General features: G+C 39.3%; 1 protein-coding gene across 1 annotated transcript in view; it reads left to right on the top strand.

Annotated features, from left to right (window-relative positions):
• NPSR1 (neuropeptide S receptor 1) overlaps positions 1-23,304 on the top strand; it is a 241,685-nt gene that overhangs the window by 2,844 nt on the left and 215,537 nt on the right. The window contains exon 2 of the mRNA XM_074198923.1: positions 19,908-20,040. Coding sequence (XP_074055024.1) covers positions 19,908-20,040 — 133 coding nt within the window. The remainder of the gene's footprint in view (positions 1-19,907; positions 20,041-23,304) is intronic.

Here is a 23,304-nt window from a genome sequence, read left to right as displayed (position 1 = left end):
AGGATGTGACCCTTGCAGTGCATTAATCTTTGACATTATTGTCTTCAATTACTAAAAAAGTACCATGACTACCTGAGAATTACCCAGCAAGCAGTAGTGGAGAACCAGGGTAATAGAGATTTAAATGACCTCACACTTTTTCCTTCCTTTGTTAAAGAAGAAAATTCCCACCAAGTAATACCTTTTAAGGGGAAAATGAGCCTGGAGACCCTAGATCAAGGGGGCATTAATTAGAAGTTGATTCAAAGTGGTATACCTAGGTACTCACCTTGTCTTTGACTGAACCAGTCTTGGGGACCAAGAGTAAAAATTTTCCATTTTATTAAGAATTTGGGATAAGAGCTTCTGGTTTCTCAGAAACTTAGCAAGTGGTCCTCTTGGGATACTTCTCAGTCAGCTTTTTTTCTAGTTCTGTCTCTGGCTGTATTTGAGGAGGATGTCAATTCTCCATTTAGCTTAGCCCTATGGGCTCATGGGATCAATCATCCTCCCTTGGTGCTTGCTGCCAATGAATCTGGTCTCAGGAAAGGGATGGTCCTCCATCCTCTACTGCCACATGTCCACCTCAACTTTAAACACTCAGGGCCATCTAGGAAGGGGGGAAAATGTGCTGGTGAATAAGAGAAAGAGGTCACTGTTTTACATTTGGTTATGGTCTGGGGAGCCTGTGGTCCTAGTGAGCCCTAAGAACATGGCTTATGAGACTCTTTGATACTATGGCTTGTATAATATGGCCCATGTATTAGTGAGAAAGAGAGAAAGTGATAAAGTGCTAAGAAAGTTGGGGGAAGGGGGATTTAAGCCCCAATTTGAAAAGGAAAGAGAACCAGACAATTGATACAAGTCTACTTTATTTCCCCAGTGTCAATGATGGTGAAATATGTCAGAGTAAGAATATCCAAAGGAATCCTAACTCTTGCCATTCCTTGGCAAACATAATTTTCCCCCTAACCGAGGTTGGAGTTTGTGGTGTTTTGGCTTTTTTTTTTTTTTGGTTTGGTTTGGTTTTTCATGAAACAAACAGTCCCATGGGTAGGTAGCAGGAGCGTGACAGAAATACTAAGATACAATATTCAAGGGTGATAACAGGAGTGATCACTTCTCCCCTAGACTCCTTCTAGAATCAGATGCTGTTCTTTTAATTTAACCCTTCATCTCTAGTGGGACAAGAAAAAATGGATTCAGCTTTGCACAAAGGACTTCTACAGTTGCAAGACAAGAAATGATTTTTTTTTAAGAAATGATTTTTTAAAAAATGTTTCACACAAGGCAGCACTGTTCTTACCAGAGTCACTCAGAGAATCAGGTAGATTATGTCCCCGTGGTCCCCTCCACTGACATTGGGAATTGATGGTTCAAAGCAGGAAAATCAGTGCATCCCAGGGAAGAGAGGGGATTAGGTGCAGAAGTCTTTTCTTTGATTTTCTTTTCACCATGAAGGAGGGACCCAAGAGAAGAAAACTACATAAGTGAATGAATATAGTTATTCCCACAAGAATCAATCACAGAGGGCAAATTGAGACTCAAAACAGAAAGTCCTTCCCACTGCTCAAATAGTCTCATCTCAGGCAGGAATATCTCTGACCGTTCTTTCTCTGAATGTTGGGGTCTTTTACCATTTTCCATAAAGAATCTTGAGGGAAGCAGAAAAATATGGACATGGAGCCCTAAATTCATCATTGCTCAGGCCAAGATAGAGACCTTGTGTAGAGAAAGATAGGAGGGTACCTTAGGGAATAAACAGTTGTGCAGTAAAAGGCAGAAAAATGGGGTTCAAATCCCACCCCAGATTATTTATTAACTCTCATCCTGTACAAGTTATTTAACTTCACTGAGTCTCAGTCTTCTCGTCTATAACCAAAGATAACCAACTCTAACCAAAATCAATTAAAAACCTTAAAGGTTTTTTCCAGCTCTTCACCTATGACCTTTTACTTTTGACAGTCAAAAAAGAAAAGAACCACCAAGAACTAAGAATAATACTTATTAACTTGCTTAGAGGTTGCCAGTTATATTTACATCTCATTCTAATGAATACAAAATTTGAAATAACCTTGCTAAATTCAGAAAATTATAGATTTAGAACTGGAAGTATCTAGATTTGGCTACCACTTCATTCAAAACTCATTTTATTCATGTGGCAAACAAGTCCCTAAGGAAATTAGCCAGCAAACTGCTTTCAGTGGCTCTCACAGCTGTGTCTGTTTAAAGGAATCTCCAGACAAGCCTAGAGCCAGCCTCACCTCTTCTCACTTCTTCATCTCCTCTCTCACTCCTAATCCCTAATGGGGTTCCTTGGTCACTAATAGGCAAACAGGACTTGAGAGGGTAGGGTGAGCCATATAAGCACAGAGATGGGAGTCTCCTCCCCACAGCCTTTCTCAAGCCCATTCCCCTGACCCATGGACCAGAAAACTGGATCCTTATACAAAACTTTAAAACAGCTACGAGAGGTAGAAGGTGCAGTGGATAAGGAAGTGAGTTAGGAAGACAGGTGTTAAAGCTTAATACAAGGGGTGGCTAGGTGGCTCAGTGGATAGAGCATCAGACCTGGAGTCAGGAGTACCTGAGTTCAAATCCGACCTCAAACACTTAATAATTACCTAGCTGTGTGGCCTTAGGCAAGTCACTTAACCCCATTTGCCTTGCAAAAACCTAAAAAAAAAGCTTAATATAAATTAGCTGTATGATTCTGAGCAAGATATTTAAATTCTCAGCACCTTGGGCCACTCTCTAAAAAAAAAAAAAGAAAATGATAATTTGCTTTGATTGAGGGAGCTCTTATGATATAGAAATTACTAGTCCGGATGTTTTTAAAGGGGGGGAGGGGAGAGAAGGAAATTACTCTTACCTTATGGAATTTGAGAGCTATGGAATCAAAGCTCAATCCAACTCATATCCCAGTGTAATTACTTCTATCACATGACCAATAGGTCGTCATCCAGACAATGCTTGATGACCTCTACTGTGACATTTTAAAAATTCAAGAGATAGAATTTCTGGGTTATTAATAATTTTACTGATAATGCTAGAATTTTATTGATAAAAGATCAGTGACATTCTTGAATGCCAATGTTTTTGTACTTCATTCCCAAAGAAGACCACAGTATCAGGGAGGTGACGCCATGACAAGCACATGAATTGGATTTGAGTGAGGGGGGCTGTGCTAAGTCACCAGACTCACTTTCTCCTCCAGAATCATTTGGACGCAGTGGCCAGAGAGGAATCAGGACAATTGGAGATGGCGCTGGATGTGAGGCATCACATGGCTAGTAAATGACTGAGGCTGGATTCAAACTTCCCTCCTGACTATAAAGCCAGTGCACTATCCAATGTGCCAATCATGGAGGTGGAATCATAATTTATATCCGCTTGGAAAAGTGGGTGTTGCAAATTGGGTAACTGGGAGAGCACCATCTATGTGCAATCCCCCCACAGCCTTTGGTACCTTAGAGGATCTCCTCCATCCAAATTAGCTTGAGGAAACACAAAGGGAAGGACTTCCTTGTAGATTAGAAGTCAAATCTAGTTGGGTGGAGTGGCAATACCCCCTATGAGGAGAATGTTAAGTCTATCTCCCTTTAGTTCTCTCCTTGTGAGATAAAAAATAGGACAGGGAGAAAAGCTTGGGTCCCTGCAATTTTAATGATTAACTATTAATATTAGAGAGAAATAATCATTTCTCTCACTACCATGGGAGACTGTTTCTAATTGTTAGGATTTTTTGTTCTGACATAAAACCTAAATTCTCTTCTTTGTTATTTCTATCCCTTTCTAACTGATTCTTCTTTTTGGAACAAGCCTAAAAGACACAATAGGGGGTGTTAGGTTCAGTTATGTGATTATCTCCTGGGACTTTCTACATCCAGGGAAGAAGAATGGGAAAATTAATTGATATGTGTCGTACAGAGAGGAGAATTTGTATTTGGGGAAGGGGTGGGGGGAGCAAGGAATTTGAGGTGGGGGGGCAAGGGATTCAAGAACTTCACAAAGTGAAACATTTAAATTATAAATCATAAGCTCAAGCCTGCATCTGAGAGCAGGTGACAAAAAGTATGTGAGTGGTGTGGGTGGATGTGCGGACAAATGTATGCTCCATCAGTGAGATGACTGAGAGATTAGAAATGGATGTAGGAAGCACAAGCCATATTATGGAAGCAGAGAAAGTTCTGTGTGAGTGAGTCACTGGAGCAGATGAGAAAAGAGAAGGTCGCAGTCAGAGAGTGGAACTCTGAAATTCAGCTCTTGGGGGTAAGATTCCAAGAGGCAGATTTTTCCTTATGTGTTTGAGATGAGGTGGAACGCAGAGCACTGAAGTTGGAGGAACTGAAGAATCATTGAGGTCAAATCATGCCAGTTGAAGGAGGATCCCATGAACCAATATCTAAGCTATTAAGAAAGTTAAGGGGTGGCTAGGTGGTGCAGTGGATAGAGCATCAGCCCTGGAGTCAGGAGGACCTGAGTTCAAATTTGATCTCAGACACTTAATAATTTCCTAGCTGTGTGGCCTTAGGCAAGCCACTTAACCCATTACCTTGCAAAAACCTTTAAAAAAAAAAAAAGAAAGTTAAGAGAGTGACCTTAGAATTCGATAAATGCATATTGGTAGAATGTTGTGCTCAATTCCTGCATCATATTTGAGCAAGGGAATTTGCTATCCAAGAGAGCATTTAGAAAAAGAATTTGAGATCATGTCATAAGGGTAACTAGGGATGTTTGACCTGGAAAAAAGAAGATAGAGAGCATTATAGTTGTTTTCAAGTATGTCATGAGTCATGTCATGGAAGAGGGATTAGTCTTGCTCTTCCTAGTCTCAAAGGGCAGAACAGAGAATTAGGGGTAAGAAAGATTAAAAATCAAAATATCCAAAGTAGACCTGATGATGAGAAGTGGTGGGTCGTCCTTTACAGAAAATTGTCGATACAAAGTTGGAATGGTGTTTTAGTATGATAAACAGGGCATTCTTTTCAAGTAAAGGTTGGCCTCCAACTAACTATAAGGATCCTAGGTGTCATTTACTGACACCATTCCCTTCACATAGACTCACAAGTAGATGCAGGCACACAATACTTAATGCATACAGGCACACACATAGCTGGTTAAGAAAAGTTGAAGAAGAGTTGTGACTTTTTTGTTCTTTTGTTTTTGTTTTTTTCAAAGTATATTTTATTTTATTTTTTTATTTACCCTGCTATGAGGCCCCCAGGCAGGCTACCCAGCACCATTTGCCCTGCACCCCCCCAAAAACAATAATAATAAAAAATGTGCTTCAGTCTGTGTTCCAACACCACCAACTCTGTCACAGGTGAATCACATTCTTTATGTTAAGTCCATCACAAAAGTTACTTCTATATTTTTCCACCATTGCCATTGCTGATCACAAATCCCTCCTTTCATATCTCTCCGCTACCATGAACTATATTTTCTCTCTCCTTTCACTCTGACTCTGTTGTAGGGTAGCTGAATGGCACAGCAGACAGATCCCTGGCTCTGGGGCCAAGAGGCCCTGAGCCCCCATACCACCCCTTAGGCCCAGCATCCACCTGGCCCTATGGTCCCGGACAGGCCATCCACTCCCAGCCCCTTATAAGAAGTAAAAAAGAAAATGTGTTATATCTGACCACTTCCCCCCCATGGTCCATCCTCTCCTCCATCATTCACATCCCCACCCCTTCCCCTTGTCTCCCCCTCTCCTTCTTACTCTAGATGTCTATACCCCATTGAGTATATATGTAGTTTCCTCTCCTAGCCATCTCTGATGAGAGTGAAGATTCCCTCATTCCCCCTTGCCTTCCCCATTCCATATCATTGCAATAGCTCGTTGTAATAAAGAAAAATCTTATTATATGAAATATGTTGGCCTATCCCCCTTTTCTTTCTACCATTACATTTCCCTTTTTTCTATTGACTCCATTTTTACACTATATTTTATCTTCAAGTTCAGCTTTCTCCTGTGCTTCATCTATAAAAGCTCCTTATACCTGCTCTGTTAATTGAGAAGGTTCATATGTGTATTATCAGTGTCATTTTTCTATACAGGAATACATGTAGTTCATCATCATTAAGTCCCTCATATTTTCCCCTTCTCCACTCTCTATGCTTCACCTGAATCCTGTATTTGAAGATCAAACCTTTTGTTCAGCTCTGGCCATTCCAACAGAACATTTGAAATTCCCCTGGTTCATTGAAAGTCCATCTTTTTCCCTGGAAGAGGACATTCAGTTTTGCTGGGTAGTTGATTCTCGGCTGCATTCTAAGCTCTTTTGCCTTCTGGTATATTATATTCCAAGCCCTACAAGCTTCCAATGTAGTTGCTGCTAAGTCCTGTGTGATCCTGACTGCAGCTCCATGATATTTGAACTGTGTCCTTCTGGCTGCTTGTAATATTTTCTCTTTGACTTGGGAGTTCTGGAACTTGGCTATAATATTCCTGGGGTTGGTTTTTTGGGGATCTCTTTCTTGGAGGGATTGGTGGATTCTCTCCATTTCTATTTTTCCCTCTCCTTCTACGATATCAGGGCAATTTTCCTGTAGTAATTCTGTGAAAATGATGTCAAGGCTCTTTTCCTGATCATGTCTTTCAGGTATTCCAATAATTTTTAAATTATCTTTCCTAAATTTGTTTTCCATATCAGTTGCTTTTTCAATGAGATGTTTCACATTTTCTTCTAATTTTTTCATTCTTTTGGTTTTGAAGTATTGAGTCCTGATTTCTCATAAATTCAGCAATCTCCCCGAGTTCTATTCTTTGTCTGAAGGATTTGTTTTCCTCAGATAGCTTTCTTATCTCCTTTTCCATCTTGCCAATTCTGCTTTTTAAAGCATTCTTCTCCTCAATATCTTTTTGAACTGTTTTATCCATTTGACCTAAGCTGGTTTTTAGCATGCTCTTTACTTTGGCATTCTTTTGGATTTCCTTGACTAAGCTGCTGACTTCATTTTCATGTTTTTCCTGCATCTCTCTCCTTTCTTTTCCCAGTTTTTCTTCTAACTCCCTCATTTGCTTTTCAAAGCCTTTTTTGAGCTCTGTCATAGCCTGAGCCCAATTTCTGTTTTTTCTTGGAGTCTTTAGATGCAGGAGCTTGTGCTTCCTCATCTTCAGACTGAGTGTTTTGATCCTTCTTGGGCTCACAGCCAAAATATTTCTCGATGATGTTCCTCTTTTTTCTCTGCTTGCTCATTTTTCCAGCTTGAGCCTGGTTTGGGGGTGCTTCCTGAGCTTTTGGGACACTCCCACAAGGATCTCAGTGTGTGAGGCTCTGTCCTCTCTCCTGTTCTGTGAATTGCCATAAGCACCCCCCTCTGCCATGGGGCTGCTCTTCTATGGGGGGCCTAGACTGGAATCAGAATCTGAATGTGGTCAGAACCCCAGCGTCCTGTTCCAGGGACAGAGGACAGAGCTTGGCAGTCTCTCTTCACTCCCCTCCCTAGGCTCAGCTTGCTCATGCCCTGGGGGCTCCTGCTTACAGGCTTCTGCTTCATGTTCCCCGATCTGGGCTGCCCTGGCCATGTTGCTCACTGTGTGCCCTGAGAGCTGGACTTCCCGTGCTCGCTCTGGCAGAGGGCCCCTGCTGTTCCCCCGATTTTTGCCGGGTGCTTCCCCAGATGTAGCTCAGGAGACTCCCCCGCTGCTGTGAGCTGGGGCTCCCAGTGCTCCGGGGCTGCCTCCTGGAGGCTGAAGTTCTTTTGCTCTGACCCCTCTGGCAGCTGCCCCTCTGTCCCCAGGGAGCAGAGCCTTTCTGCTCTTTTCCAGGTTACCTTGAGTAGGAGAACTGCCTCACTGGGTCCCTCTGTGGGTTCTGCCTCTCGAAAATATAGAGTCCTTGTTTATAAGTTTTATGAGAGCGTGGCTAAGAGATGATCCTCTCTTGTCACCATCTTGGCTCTGCCCCTCTAGATGTGACTTTTTTGAAGGAGAAAATATAGCCTAAAATAACATAGTGTTGTAGAAAGAGCAAAGAATTTGTCACAGTTGAACAGGTTAGAATCATGGGAAAATTTGCATGATCCTGGGAAATTAATTTTCTTCTATGAGGGCTAGTTTCCTCAGCTATGAAGGTTACTAGCTAAAATGATTTACAAAGTTACTTCTAGCAGTAAATCCTATCATGTTCACAGTATAAAAAAAAGCAGAGCCTTCATTTCTGAATTTAGGATATACCTACATTTCATGGTAGAACCTGTCTGAAGAAACTGTGTTTTTTCCCTTCTTATACTATATAGCTTGAATAAAATTAAAATTTTATGAAAATTGCATTGCCAAAACTGGGGGATCAAAGTCCTAAGGGCATTGTCTCTGCTTGGGCATGGTGGCTCATAGTCCCTGGCTATGATGAAAGCACTATCAAACTGTTATCCTAGAGGGCCATCCTATCATATTGGAGCTGAAATGACCAACAAGTGAAAGTAAAAGGATAAAGACCAGAATTCACTAACGGACTAGTGGAGAGGTGAAACTAGCGGAGAAGAGACAAGTCCAGGAAACTGAGAATTCCAGGAGCAGCAGAGACAAGTTAGCCAGGAGGGAGAAGCTAAAACCAGCACAATGCCCAAGGGAAGCCCACACTGGGAGCAGTGCCAAACTGGGAACTGACCCAGAATGAATCTGTTGATGACATTACCATATGACAACAGCTGGGATGGAAGTAAACAAGGCAGGAATAGCCAGAGGTGTGGTGAAGTGAACTTGAAAGGGATTAAAAGAACTAACTGTGAGATAGTCAATATGAACATTTATTTACACCTTGGAAATCAGTAAATGCTACAAGCCAAGGCTCAGCATATTGTTTTGTTAATTTTCTAGCCTTAAGTGCTAGAGAAAAGGTTAATGAAGCAGATGAAGTTTGTTGTGTGTGTATTTTGTTGAGAAAAACCAGTCATTAAAAATTTGCCAACATTTACTAGTTGGGGGCTTCTGTGCCCTCTGCTCTTTATATACAGAAAAAAACTAACTCTCTTTGTGGACTCTGATGCAACTAACAGCTTGCTCTAATCTTCAAGCTAAACAGGAGTCAGGAGGTGACTTATAATAAAACTTTGCTTTCAGAGGTCTTAGATTTGAGTTTTTGAGGAAACTTATCTTGGCATGGGCAATAGGATTAATTCTGCCTGAAGATGGCCCTGCTTGTGGAACAAGAAAGGTCCCTTTAGCCTTTGAGATAAAAGGTAAATGAGTCCTTCTCAAAATGCTCTGCCTTGCAAAGGACCATTGAGTGAATTTCAATAGATGGCATTATGTCTGTTAATTGATAGCATGTCTGAATGATGGAACCAGCTAGGCAAAGTCAAGATGATGGGGTACAAACAACAACCCAACTGAACTCTGCCAACATTGCCCTCCATACAACTTGAAAATAATGTCTCGGGGTGGCTAGGTGGCACAGTGGATAAAGCACCGGCCTTGGAGACAGGAGTACCTGAGTTCAAATCCGGCCTCAGACATTTAATAATTACCTAGCTGTGTGGCCTTGGGCAAGCCACTTAACCCCATTACCTTGCAAAATCTAAAAAAAAATGCTTCAGCTCAAAATCTTGCATAGCAGAGTCAACACAAGGTCCAGGTTAGCCAATTTTCCAGCCCAAGATAACTTAGGAGGTCAGCAGGATAGGACTGTGTCGCACAGAAGCAACAGGCCTTAGTGGTGGTTTGAACCAGTGGGAGTAGAAACTTCAGGGAGTTCTCCATAGTAAGAGAATCTGACAGCTGATCAGAAGGAGATTACAGGGGGCCTTTTGCTGGCACTGGGTACAAGACCTATTGCATTGCCTATATACTGTAATTTTATATACAGTTCCAGGGCAAAGTGGAACCCTGACACTTCTGGCTTCAGGGAGGCAGGGGTCCTGGTCATAGTTGCAGGGCAGGGAAGACTGCTTGTGGTTGCTTACAAGGGAGCAGGGACGTTGGTATTTGGTTCAGTACTTGCAGCTGCAGAAGAACAGAAGACCACAGTTCCAGGGTCAAGAGGAAGTCTAGAGCTTATAGCTGCAGAGGAACAGGGGACCTACTTACAGTTCCAGGGTTGAGGAGCACTAGCATTTGCAACAGCAGGGAAACCAAGTTCCTTCCTGAGAAAAGACCAGAGTACAGACCAAGAAAGCCGTGGCCATACTTCTCCTTAGATTGCATCACCTTGAATAAACCCCCAATCCCCAGAACTAACTAAAAACAGCAGCATGGACAAGCTAAAACAAGATAGTGACCCCCCACACCCCTCCAGGGCAGAACCCAATGTGAACATAAAGCTAAAAGGCAAGAATAGAAAATGAGCAATCTTTTTTTTTGTTCAGAAGAGTGATTTAATTGATGTGAAAAACTCAGATAAAGGTTCTCCCTCTACCAATTTTGCAACTGCTGTTACCTGGGGATAATAAGTTTAGTGTCTTTCTCAGGGTCCATAAGTGCCAGAAGCAAGACTCAAGATTATATCCTTCTAACTGCAAAATCAACTTTCTCTCTATACTACCTCTCGGTGCCTAGAGATTTTCTAAAATAATATAGCTGAGAGAAAGAGGATCTGGTACTGCTGAGCCCCAGTGGGCAGGGTGAAGGGGACAGGGTCAATGAGGCAGCTTTAGTCTCTAAATAAAAAAAAAGCTTCAGAAGGGCTAGGAGCTGTCCAACAATGTCCTAAGGAAGGAGTGGCTGTTCTCTCAATAGAAGTCTTTGAGTAGAATCTAGATGATTAATTATCTTATTCTCTGAATTCCTGTGAGCTCAGTTGATTCAGTAGTTAATATTCCTTCCTCTATAGCAGAGATTCTTTTCTTTCTTTTCATCTCTCTCTCTCTCTCTCTCTCTCTCTCTCTCTCTCTCTCTCATAAAACAGTGGATAAAACACTAAACCTGGAGTCAGGAAGATGAATTCAAATCCAACCTCATATCCTTACTACTTCCTTGTTGCTAGCCAATTCAGTTAACCTCTCCCAATCTCAGTTTCCTCATCTGTAAAATGTGGTAATGATAGCACCTACCTGCCAGATACGGTTATGGTAAAGAATAAATGAGATATTCATAAAGTAATTAGCATAGTCCTTGGCACATTGTAGGTGTATGGTAAGTCCTAGCTTCTTCCTTGCAAATTGGATGAAACCTATAGATCCTTTTCAGAATGATATTTTAAATAAAATAAAATGATAGGATTATAAAGTAAACCAAAGATTTATGAAAATGAAGCTATATTTTGTCCATCCAGATTCATAAATCCCCTGAAATCTGCCCATAGATTCCTTTAGGTATCTGTAGATCCTCAGTAAAGAATCCCTACTCTAGAATATGACTTTTCATTCTTAATATTCTTTTTTTTTACATTTGAGTTCTGAGCCATCTTTGAACCAGACATTAGAGAAGCCCAACATACATTTTATATATATGCATGTATGTGTGTATGTTTGTGGGACCCTCCAACATATACTTCCATATGTCAGTTCTTTCTCTGCAAGTGATCATTTTCCTTCATGAGTCTTGTAGCTGATCTGAATGATTATATTACTCAAAATAGTTTAGTCATTCACAATTATTCTTTGAATAATGTGACTCTTATTGTTTACAATATTCTCACTTCTCCTTTCATTCTGCAAATATTCCATATAAATCTTTATGTATTTTTTCCCTAAAATCAACCTACTACTCATTGGGGGGTGGGGGTGGAATGGTTAGTATAATTTATTTTAGGTCCTTCAGGTATACCTTGGGTCACTGCATTACTGAGAAAAGGTAAGACATTCACACTGATTACCCTGAATACTGCTGATACTTTGTATATAATATATTTTCCATGGCATCTGCTCATATAAATCTTCACAGGTTTTGCTGAGTGCATCCTGTTCATCATTTCTTATAGAAGGATAGTATTCTATCATAATCACATACCATAAATTGTTCAACTATTCCCCAACTGATGAGCATCCCTTCAATTTACAGTTCTTTGCAACCACAAAAGAATTGCTATACATAGCCTTATACACACAGATTCTTTTCCTTCCTGTTTTTCATCTCTTCTGGGATATAGACCAGGTAGTGGTATTGCTACATGGGTAGGCATGGTTTTATAGCTCTTTGGGAATAGATCCAAATTGCTTTACAAAATTGTTGAATCATTTCATGACTCTTCCATCAGTGCATTAATATCTCATTTTCCATACGTCCTCACCAACATTTGTCATTTTCTCTTTCTGTCCTTTAATCAATTCAGTATAAGCTTGTACCTCAGAATTGCTCTAATTCGTATTTCTCTATTCAACAGTGAGTTAATACATTTTTAAAATATGTTTATAATTAGCATTGACAACCTCAAATGATCAAAAATATTAACAATTGAGGAAGGTTTTTATTTTTTATATTTTTTATAATTTTGTTGCAATTCTCTATTTGAGAAATAAAAACTTTATTATAAAAACTTGTTTCAATATTTTTCCCATTGCTTTATGACTCTGGCAATAATTTCATTTTGTCCTGCAAAATGGTTCAATCAGTTTACAATTCTACCAACAGTATATTAGTTTTCCAATTTTTTTTTTTTTTACCATTCTCACCAACATTTATCACTTTCCCCTTCTATCATTTTAGCCAACCTGATAGGTATGAGATGGTACCTCCGAATAGTTTTAATTTGCACTTCTCTAATAATGATGATTCAGAGAATTTTTATGAGTTTCCTGTGGTTTTCCTTTCAATAATTATAAATGAGGTTTGTGGGTAGGCAGCATCTGTTAAGTGTCATAATATAAATTCACTCAGAAAAACAAGCTAATGGCTAAAGATAATCTGTAAAATACTTATTGCCAATTTCATTTTCCATGAAGTAAGTGAAGATTATATTTATAGCACTTTTCTGAATAATAACAGTAATAGTAACTTAACAATTTTGCATCAAGACTATGAATTAAGGCTGAAGAAACCATAATAAGACATATCTTTTCCATTTATTCTTTTGCTTGTTTGGACTTGGTAAAAGGCAATAAATACTTTGTATACAGGTAACAACATGGATTACTTTGGGAAAAAAAACAACTTCATGGAAACATTATGTGGTAAATTTCGGAGTACATCCAGGATCAGTTGCCTCATTCTCAAAATAAGCCCTGGACTTCTAAGTATATATCTAACATCTCATATCAGCTTAGTATCCTGCTAGCTATCACTGATTGTTGATTTGGTAAGAGAGAAGTCAAATGACCTTTAAATTCTTAATATTATACAATATACACAGTGTTGACAATCTTGTAATATAAAGAACAAAAAAATGAAGCAGAATAATGAATAAGTATGATGAACAAAATAGGTCCTGGAGAAAAATCTAGATTATGCACCCTCCCCTTTCTTTGCAGAGGTGGGGGAATATCACCTTTATTTTACATGATTAATGTGATAAGTGGTATTGTTCAATTGTTTCCATTTTTCTCTTTTTTAAAATCTTTGTGGGGGCAGCTAGGTGGGACACTGGATAGAGTACCCACCACTCCTGGGGTCAGAAGACCTGAGTTCAAAGCAGATCTCAGACACTAGAGAGTTACTAGTTCTGTGACCCTGAGCTAATTACTTAACCTCAATCACCTTGTAAAAATGAGTAAATAAATAAAATAAAATCTTTGTTATTAAAGATGGCTCACATGGTAGGAGATGAGGGATTTATTCAGAAACAAAGGTGAAACAAAACATTAATAAAAATAAAATTTTAAATGATTAATGGTAATAAACCTCTATTAAGGTTCTATTCTTATGATTCCTAGTACACTATACCATAAAACATAGTATATTTTGGGCTCTTGAAGGCTCTGATGACAAAATACTGACTCTAGCAGATCCTGCTGAAGTGGGGAGGTGGGTTCCACACCTTTGTCTCAATGAATATAAGTATCAATCCAAAAGCATTTACGAGTGCTTCTCTTTGCCAGTCACTATGCTGGGGTTACAAACAAAAAGGCAGTCCCTCTCCCTGAGTTTACAATCTAATAGGAGATACCTCATATCATTTATAAATAAAAACCATAAACAACATAAACATAAAGTAATCCACAGAGGAAAGGTATTGGAATTAAGAAAGGTTGAGAGGAACATCTAGGCGGCACAGTGAATAGAGCACCAGCCCTGACATTAGAAGGACCCAAGTTCAAATCTGGTCTCAGTCACTTGCTAGCTAGGTGACCTGGCAAATTACTTAACCCCAATTGCCTCTAAAAGAAACAACCCCTCCCCCCCAACAAAAGAAGGACTCTGGAAGGCTTTTTTTTAGGTTTTTGCAAGGCAAAACAAAGTGGCTTACCCAAGGCCACACAGCTAGGTAATTATTAAGTAATTATTAACTGTTCTATCCACTGCACCACTTAGCTGTCCTTCCAGAATGCTTTTTGTAGGAGATTGGATTTTTAGATGGTTCTCGAAGGAAGTTAGGAACATCAAGAGACAAAGATGTGGAAGGAGAGCATCCCAGATTTGGAGATAGAGAAAATGCCCAGAGACAGGAGATGAAAAGTCTTATTCAAGGAATCACAAGGAAACTTGTCATGATTATAGAATATGTAATATTATTAAATGTGCATGATAGGTTAACATATAGTATAATATTATTAAATATAATCAGATAAAGACCAATGAAGATTTAACTTTTTAAATTACATAGTTTGTGTCTTATGTTCTGTTTATGAAGTGAGAAGCTCTTTGAGCCAAGAAAAGTGTTTGGCTGTGCTTACATGCTTACCATGTCTTTGGGAACTTTAGCAGGTCTGAGTCACAGGGTGAAAGACTCTAGTGATGGAAGAATTTGGGGCAAAATTCATGCAACCATCATTTAATCATTGATTTAAGCTAAGATTTTTCATCTATTTCTGTTTTAATACCTAACTGGCAGATTCTAATGTTTCCTGGCTTCTGTGATTGAGAGGGCTGTGATGGTTCAGGATCCCCCATGATCATTGAAGGAAGGACTAAGAGAATCTTGAAGATAGAAGAGTATTTAAGGCTTGCTTGATTCTAGGTTGAGATCTCAAAGGGAACTTGTGGTCATTGAGGCCAGCTTTTTCTATAGGTAAAGAAACTGAGGCAGAGAAAGGCTAAGTGATTTACCAAGGATTACATGGCTATTAAATGTCTGAGGTAGAACATGAACCCAGGCCTTCCCCACTCCAAACCCATGTCAGCTCCACTGCACCAAGCTGTCAGACCTCCATCTATCCTGCTACCTCCCCTGTCATGAACCCTACACAAACATTACAATCCCCACTTAAAACTCTCCAAGACACTCCCCAAGAAAACCCATTCTTCTGGATACCAATAAATGATTTGGGATCTTTTCCTTCTTTTAAACTAATGACTTAATGCCTGTAACTTTCTGCTATCAGTCCCAGCTCTTCCTCCTCCCCCTGCCCAAGTCAAGACATACAAAAGAAGTTTAATTCCTTATTCACAGATAACCCTTCCTAAAAGCAACTGTTTTTTCTGACATTTTGAAGCTAAAATGTCATGGCATAGTGGAGAGATTTTTTTAGCCTGTTGTCAGAGGGCATGAGTTTAAATCCAACCTTTGCTATTCCTAACTGATGTGATGGTCAGCGATTCACTTAACCTCTCTGAATCTCAGTTTCCTCCTCTGTACGTTGAGGGAGTTGAAGCAGACAGTCCCTGAGACTCCTTCCAGTTCTGATCTATGATCCCAGGATCATTTGTGGCTCAGTGGACTGACCCCTGGGTCTCAAGTCAGTAGAGCCTGAGTTCAAATCTAGTCTCAGATACTGACTGGTTGCGTGACCCAGGGAAAGTCACTTAATGTCTGTTTGCCTCAGTTTCATCTTCTGAGAAATAGGAACAATATAAAATCCCTACTACTTAGAATTGTCAGGATGAAATGAATTAACATTTGTGAAGTACTTTGCATTTCTTGAAAGCTCCATATAAATGACAGCTATTATTACCTGTGATACCTGCATTTGTCAATGAGTCCCTCACATTGTGCTGTAATAGATAAAATTCAAGAAGGAGTTAGAAACTGGGTTCAAATATTGCTTCTGATATTTACTAGTCATATAATGTATGAATGTCTTCATTGGTTCTCAGTTTCCTTTCTTGAATAATGATGGTGGTGATGACAGTGATGTTGTTATCTGTAAGCCCTACTACAGAGTTATTGTAAGGCTTAAGGATACCACTTAAATAAAGCATTTTGCAAACTTGAATGGCCTAGGGGAATACTAGCAGTTGGTAGTACTTCATATATTCCCTGGTCACCTTCTTTGGGGAGAAAGCTTTGGCAGGGTCATGATTGACAGCTCAAAGCCTGAGCTTCAGGGAAAGATCCAGGGCTTCAGGACAGCTCTATAATGGGATTCTAATGTCAATATAAAGACTGAAAAATGAAATTCTCCTGACTCAGATGAAACTTGAACAATTCACGCAAACTCTGCACAGGATGCAAATGAACAAGCTCCATAATCCCTTGTGTCTGAAAAAATTGAACATCCCTATGAGAACGTAAGCTGAGGATAATTAGAGTTTTAATAAAATCTGAGCACAGGACCTAAGGTATTGGGGCTGAGCGGCTTCAGACAACTGGCAAATATCTATAAAATCAGTTATGGTAGAGAGGAGATAAATTCCTTAGGTATAACTTCCAATCTAGTTTGAAAAATAAATTAGAGAGGTCATTCAGTGCCCTCCTGTAGATCTAGCCCTAGAAATAGAGCCTATGGTTTCCAGATAGGGGAGATTTTGTCAATACACGAAGATGAAGTAGGTCAGTAAAGAACTATGCTGAGCTCTTTCCATGGTCCTCAAAGTCTTTGTTTTCTTGGTATATTCTAAAAGACTTCAAGCCATTTTTTCCCATTCTTTGGTTAAATTGGAATGTGGTTGTATTGAATATTCTCCCAAATAAAATGGGGGTTGGACTTAAACATCTCAGGGATATGTGGTAATCCTAATAAGATTTGTTGCAAAGACATTTGACCTAGAGTCAAACAGGCTACATTCATTCCACAAACCTTGGGTGAAGAGTAATCAAAGATGACACGACATCTTTTTTTTAGATTTTTTTTTTTGCAAGGCAATGGGGTTAAATGGTTTGCCCAAGGCCACACAACTAGGTAATTATTAAGTGCCTGAGGTCAAATTTGAACTCAGGTCCTCCTGACTCCAGGGCTGGTGCTCTATCCACTGCACCACCTAGCTGTCCAACCTGGCATCTTTTAAGATGATCATAGGATTGGAGCTTTAAGACCCAAAAAGGGACCTTAGACTCCATCTAGTTCAACCCCATCATTTTATATATGAGGAAACTAAGGTCCAGAGAAGGGAAATGACTTCGCTATTATGTGACAGTCAGCCTTTGCATCCAGATCCTGATATGTCAAGTCTAATATATTTTATTTGGTAACCAAAAAGACATTCTAGTGATACATAAAACAAATCCAGTTTCTACTCATCCATTGCTCTGGGTCTGGTGAATGTTTTGTTCTCATCTGAAAGTCAGAAACCCAGATGTCCTGGCTGTGGACTACCCATGGTGGAGGTGGAAGCCAGCAACCTCTCTGGTTCCAGAGCCTTCTTGTTGACTCTGGGGCCTCTCATCCATTAGATTCAGCTCAGTGAAGAGAACATGCAGGGGCTGCTTTCCTTGGATATACAGCCTCTTGGTTTGGCATGGTGGGGATTCAAAAGGTCTGCTCTGGGGAGATTATCCAGTACCAACAATGCAAAAGAAAGCATATATTAGCATAATTAGCTCAGGGTCTGCCTGAATTCATTGGATCTGATGTGCTAAAAACTGTCTTCCATGTTAATGATACTGATCAATGTTTTGATCCTAATCAAATCCTGAAACTCAGATTTATGATTGGTCTAAAAGTGATTCTAACATAGATCCTTTCTAAAGTTCTAGGTATTTGACTTGTCCCTGGGCTAAGGCCCATAACATACTCCCAAAAGGAGCTTAAGGAAGCCTGTTTAACCAAATGGACACTGGCTCATCGATAATAAAAGCTTTTTCAAGAATGATACAAGGCTGCCAAAGCCTTACCTAGTTTCTTTTCCTTTTCCTAAAAGATGAAGCAAAAGAATTAGTTGTTGCTTTCATTCACACACCACCTCCCAAAGTCCATCTCCCAGCTTCTGACCTTTGTTTGCCTTGTTTCTCCCAATGCCTGAAATGATTTCCTCCCTTATTTCTCCCTCCAGGCTTCTCTAGTATCCTTTAAGACGACTCAAATTCAACTTCTAATTGAAGGAATCTCTCCCTCCTTCCCTTCCTGCCACCTCCATGCCTTCCCTTTGAGATAACAATCAGCAGCAACAATATTAATAGTAACAATAATATAATAATTCCCTTTGAGATATTAATCAGCAATAACCATAATAATATAATATAATATATAATACAATAATATAATTTATAAAATAATATAATAATACACATACATATATACACATGCATATGTAACTCTTTAAGGTTTACAAAGCATTGTACCTATATTTTCTCATTTGATATCTTGGTGGGGAGGGAAATGCTATCCTTAATCCCACTTTACAAATGAGGAAATTGAAACTGACAGAGATGACATAACTAGTCAAAGGTAATGTTCTCTTCGCCTTACACAATGCATACCTGCATAAGCAAAGCACTTAACCCCAATTACCTCCTTTTCAGGGCATCTCCAGGAGTCAGGATCCATCTCTGGCCAGTAGACCCAGATGACTCTGGAGGAGAAACTGAGGCTGGGGACTTAGCACAGGCCCTCACTCACATCCTGTTCATGAGCATTTCATGGCATCATGGTCTTCACAAACTAAGGACATGGTGTTCCTCCCAAAATGTTAGCTCCCTGAGCGTAGGGACCATGTTTTTGCCTATCTTTATGCCTTTTGGTACATAGTAAACACTTCATAAATGCCTGTTGACTGACTAATTTAGACCTAAGGGCCATTTGTGAAGAATACTGTAGTAAGTGGTCTGCAAAAATTACTCTGTGGGACTTGAGACCAGTTAAGTTTGCCAAGCAATGTATATCCTTTTTCTTAGCAAAACTTCATAGAATTTTAGTCTGCTTAGAGTTAGCTCCTATTTATATTTTTATAGATTAGGACACAGGAATTTAGAAATGTTGCATGATTTGATCATATGCAGGATTTACATACAGAATTCATTAGTTTCAAGTTTTCTTGAGGAGAGAAGGGTCATATCTTGTTCACCTTTATTTCTTTCCTACTAACTATTCATGTACTCTTTAATAAATAGCTATTAGTTTAATATTAATAACTACATATAATACTTGAATTTAATAAATAATTGAGTGTAATAATATTTGAATTAATAAATAGCCATTGAGAAAATGAATGCCATTGTGCAGTGAGTGGAGAGAACCCTGGAGCTGCAGTGGGGTCCTGAGTTAAAAATCCAGGTTCTCCCTCTGATGTCCCATATAACCTAGGGTCAGTTACTTATCTCTTTCAGTCTACATTTTCTCTCATGTAAACAAAATGCATGAATTGAAAAATAAAAGAAGCATTGATTGAGTTCTTGCTATGACCCCAATGTGGAGGCTGAACCAGATGATCTCAGAAGTCCCTTCCAGCTTGACTTATATAATTAATCACAGAATATAACTAGAGTACCAACATTTCTTTTGAGAATATTTAAAAGGGTATTATTTCTGAACTCATCTTAGAAGAAATACTGGTTCAAACGTAGTCTAAATAAGCCAATATTGCTATTAATTGGATCCATCTGTTTTTCCTATTCAATAATGAGAAAGGTTTTTAAGTTCAATGGTACTGGTGCAAATTTGCATTCTACCTTTTTGGTCATAGATAACTGAGGATCTTCTCACCACTATCAGCCTTAACTGAGAATTGTCTTACCTTTGATTAATTTTCTTTATGTCCAAGCATGCATTCACTTTCCCTGGTTTGTCTCTTACAGACAGAGCAGCTGATAACCCTTTGGATCCTCTTTGTCTTCACCATTGTGGGGAATGCCTTCGTACTGTTCTCTACCTGGAGGAGGAAGAGAAAGTCACGAATGACTTTCTTTGTGACCCAGTTAGCAATCACAGGTGAGCCACTGGAAAGGCAGGAATGGAGAAATACTGGCTGGGGAATTTGATTGGTTCCCAACATTACCTTGTCCACAGTAATGGAGGAAAACAGTGGCATAAATGACCCAAAGTATCATATAATCCAAAAGTCATTTCTCTTCCATTTGAATTTTCTTTCCTGCTCCTCCTTAATCCAAGTTGAAGTTGTCCAGCTTTATTTAACATGATCTGTCATGTGAATTATTCACATGAATTAATTTACGCTGAATTATTCATCCTCCCCTATTCTCTCCAGCTGTTAATATCCCCTTTCAACTGCTTGCTGCTTCTGTTTTCTCCCTGATCAAATGATCTTGTTCTTCTCCCTACCATGCACTATACCTATTAGATGGTATCATAGGTAGAGCACTGGCCCTAACATTGGGAGAACCTTAGTTCACATCTGACCTCAGACACTTAACTAGCTGTGTGACCTTGGACAAGATACTTAAACTCTGCCTCAAATCCAGGGATATCTCCAGTAGACCTGATTCATATCTGGACATTGGACCCTGATGACTTTAGAGGAGAAATTGAGGCTGGTAACTTAGCACAGCACACTTCTAATCCAATTCACATGCTTGTCATAGCATCATCTCCCTGATGTCATGGTCTTCTTCAAAACCAAAGGACAAACATTATTATTTATGTCTAAGATATTTTACCCAATAGAATATAAGTTTCTTGAAGACAGATTGTTGCATTGGAAAAGCAATTGCCTCCTTACTTCTACCACTTATAATTCTGCTCAGTCCAGGGGTTCTTAACGTTTTCTGTGTGTCATAGGCCTTTCCCCCTTTGCTAGTTTGCAGAAGCCTCTGCTTTGCTTCTCAGAATAATGTTTTTAAATATATAAAATAAAATCAGTTGAAGTAAAGATGTTTATTTCTAGTCCAACTTCACGGACTCCCTGCAATCTATTCATGGTCTCCCTGGGAGCTCAAGGAGCTCAGGTTAAGAACCCTGCACTATGTTGAGGCTTCACAAAAGATGAGTGCTATGACTCACTAATATTATGAGAGTTTCACCATTCTCACATAAGATTTGATGCCAAACTCCCTTTTTAAAGTTTCTTCATAAAGGAGCCCTCTGTTAATGCAATCACAGGTCCAGCCCACAGCTCCTTATGAAGTGATGACTTCAAGGGATTGACAATAGAAATGAACTGCTTTACTCAGAATTCTAAGAGAAACAGTTAACTGTGGCAAATAGTTAACAAGGTTTGAGTCCAACTCAACCAAGTTCCAGGATAAATGATTCTTTTGAATGTGACAAGCCATTGTATATCTGAGAAATATGGATACCAGAACTCTTGTATATTTATAAGATAAATGTGATTTAACTGGTTATAGATAGAATAAAGTTGAATCAATCTTAAGGTAAAGTGAAATCACCTGCAGAGAGGATTGAAAGACTGAAACTAGGAAGAGAAGTGGAGAGGATGAAAGTAGGCACTCCAGAACTGCATCAGTCAACCTTAAAGCTGAACAGAATAAATGGTTCAATTGCTGTTGAGAAGTAAGTCTAACTTATCAGAGGAACAGTTAAAAGGGGGATAATTAGTTTGAGTGAGATGCCCAATGAGGTATTAGAAATGTAAATCATGCATCAATTTAGGTTGGCAATGGAAGCATTTATTCAACCCAGAAGATATTTGTCAAGGAAACTTTATAGGCAGTCTTTGAGACAGAAAGAGGACTCCAAAGTTTTAAATTCAAGAGTTTGAATTATTCTAAGTTTCCCTCATTCATTTGCCTCCTTGTCAGGTATGTAGAACGTGTTCTATTCTCTCTGTAGATATTCATTGCATTAGGCAGTGATTGTGATCCAGGATTATGTGAGATTGCAATATGTTTATTATTTTTTCAGTTGTTGCAAGGAAAATGGGGTTAAGTGGCTTACCCAAAGCCACACAGCTAGGTAATTATTAAGTGTCTGAGCCCAGATTTGAACTCAGATACTCTTGACTCCAGGGCCAGTTCTCTATCCACTGTGCCACCTAGCTGCCCCTACAAGGTGTTTATTATTCATGCATTTGTTTAAATGGATGAATACCTGCCATATTATGGATATTTTCATGCTATTGCTAAATAAATGGCTTTTTTTAAAATCTGAAAGTCTCACTACTGAGAATAACTGTTCCATAAATAAAAACTCATCATTGGGTGGTGCTGAAGGGCAAGATTGATTAAAGTAAGTGGATCCCCCCAAAATAGTGTTATCTCTAGGCCCTGAAAAATTTGAGTATAAACACATGATGGTGGTGATTCTCTAGGATTCAAGATCTGTCAGAATGATGCCAGGTTGAAAAGAATGAACCAAATGAGAGAAAAAGTAAATGTTCACATGTGATTGTGAGAAAGTCTGAGGTGCCCTAATATGAGTGGCACTTCCTATAAACATTATATATAAAGATGAGCATTAGCATAAACTCTACAGTCAAAGGGGAGGGGAGGGGAGGGGAGGGGAGGGGAGGAGAGCCCTAAGGGACATCCATATTTAGTGGGCATAACCTGGATGAAAATCCAGCAAAAAAAAATCCAGCAAAACATCATCTACAGAGAAGAGAATATCAAAGAGGAAGTTGATTGAGAGGGTCAAAGACTGCAGAAGAGTCAAGAAGGTTGAAAACTGAGAAAGTCATTAGATTTGTCAAATAACTAATGTCATTAAGAATTCTGGAGAGAGAAACTTGGGTTGGATGATGGGGTTGGCAGCCAGACTAAAGAGAGTTAAATAGTTAAGAAAAAAAGACATTGGAGAGGCCTATTGTCAAAAATCTTCTCAAAGTCTTTAACCACAAAATACAAGAAAGATATAGGACAATAGTGGGGGGAGGATGGACCAGTTGAGTCACAGTTATTTGAAGATGGGAAAAACATGAACATAGTCAAAGGGGTAGGAAAACAGTGAGCTGACAGGAAGCAATTGAATTTTTTGGCAAGGCAATGGGGTTAAGTTACTTGCCTAAGGTCACACAGCAAAGTATTAAGTGAGGTCGGATTTGAACTCAGGTCCTCTCGACCCCAGAGTCTGTGTTTTTTCCATTGTGCCATCTAGCTAGCCTGAAAGTGTAATGGAAGTAATTGAGTATTAGAGAAAATAGAATTGGAAAGGGAGCAATCTGCAAGAAAAAGATCAAATCGCATTTGCCTTTAGAGGGGTCGGCCTTGGCAAGGAAAAGAGTCACCTCTTCTTGAAAACAAAAATAAAGGAAGAAATAGTAGCAGAAGGCATCTGAGT

Source organism: Macrotis lagotis, chromosome 8 (assembly GCF_037893015.1).
Source record: "Macrotis lagotis isolate mMagLag1 chromosome 8, bilby.v1.9.chrom.fasta, whole genome shotgun sequence".
Classification (NCBI taxonomy): domain Eukaryota; kingdom Metazoa; phylum Chordata; class Mammalia; order Peramelemorphia; family Peramelidae; genus Macrotis; species Macrotis lagotis.
The sequence above is the reverse complement of the archived record's forward strand: the minus strand, read 5'-3'. Positions and strand labels throughout refer to the sequence as shown.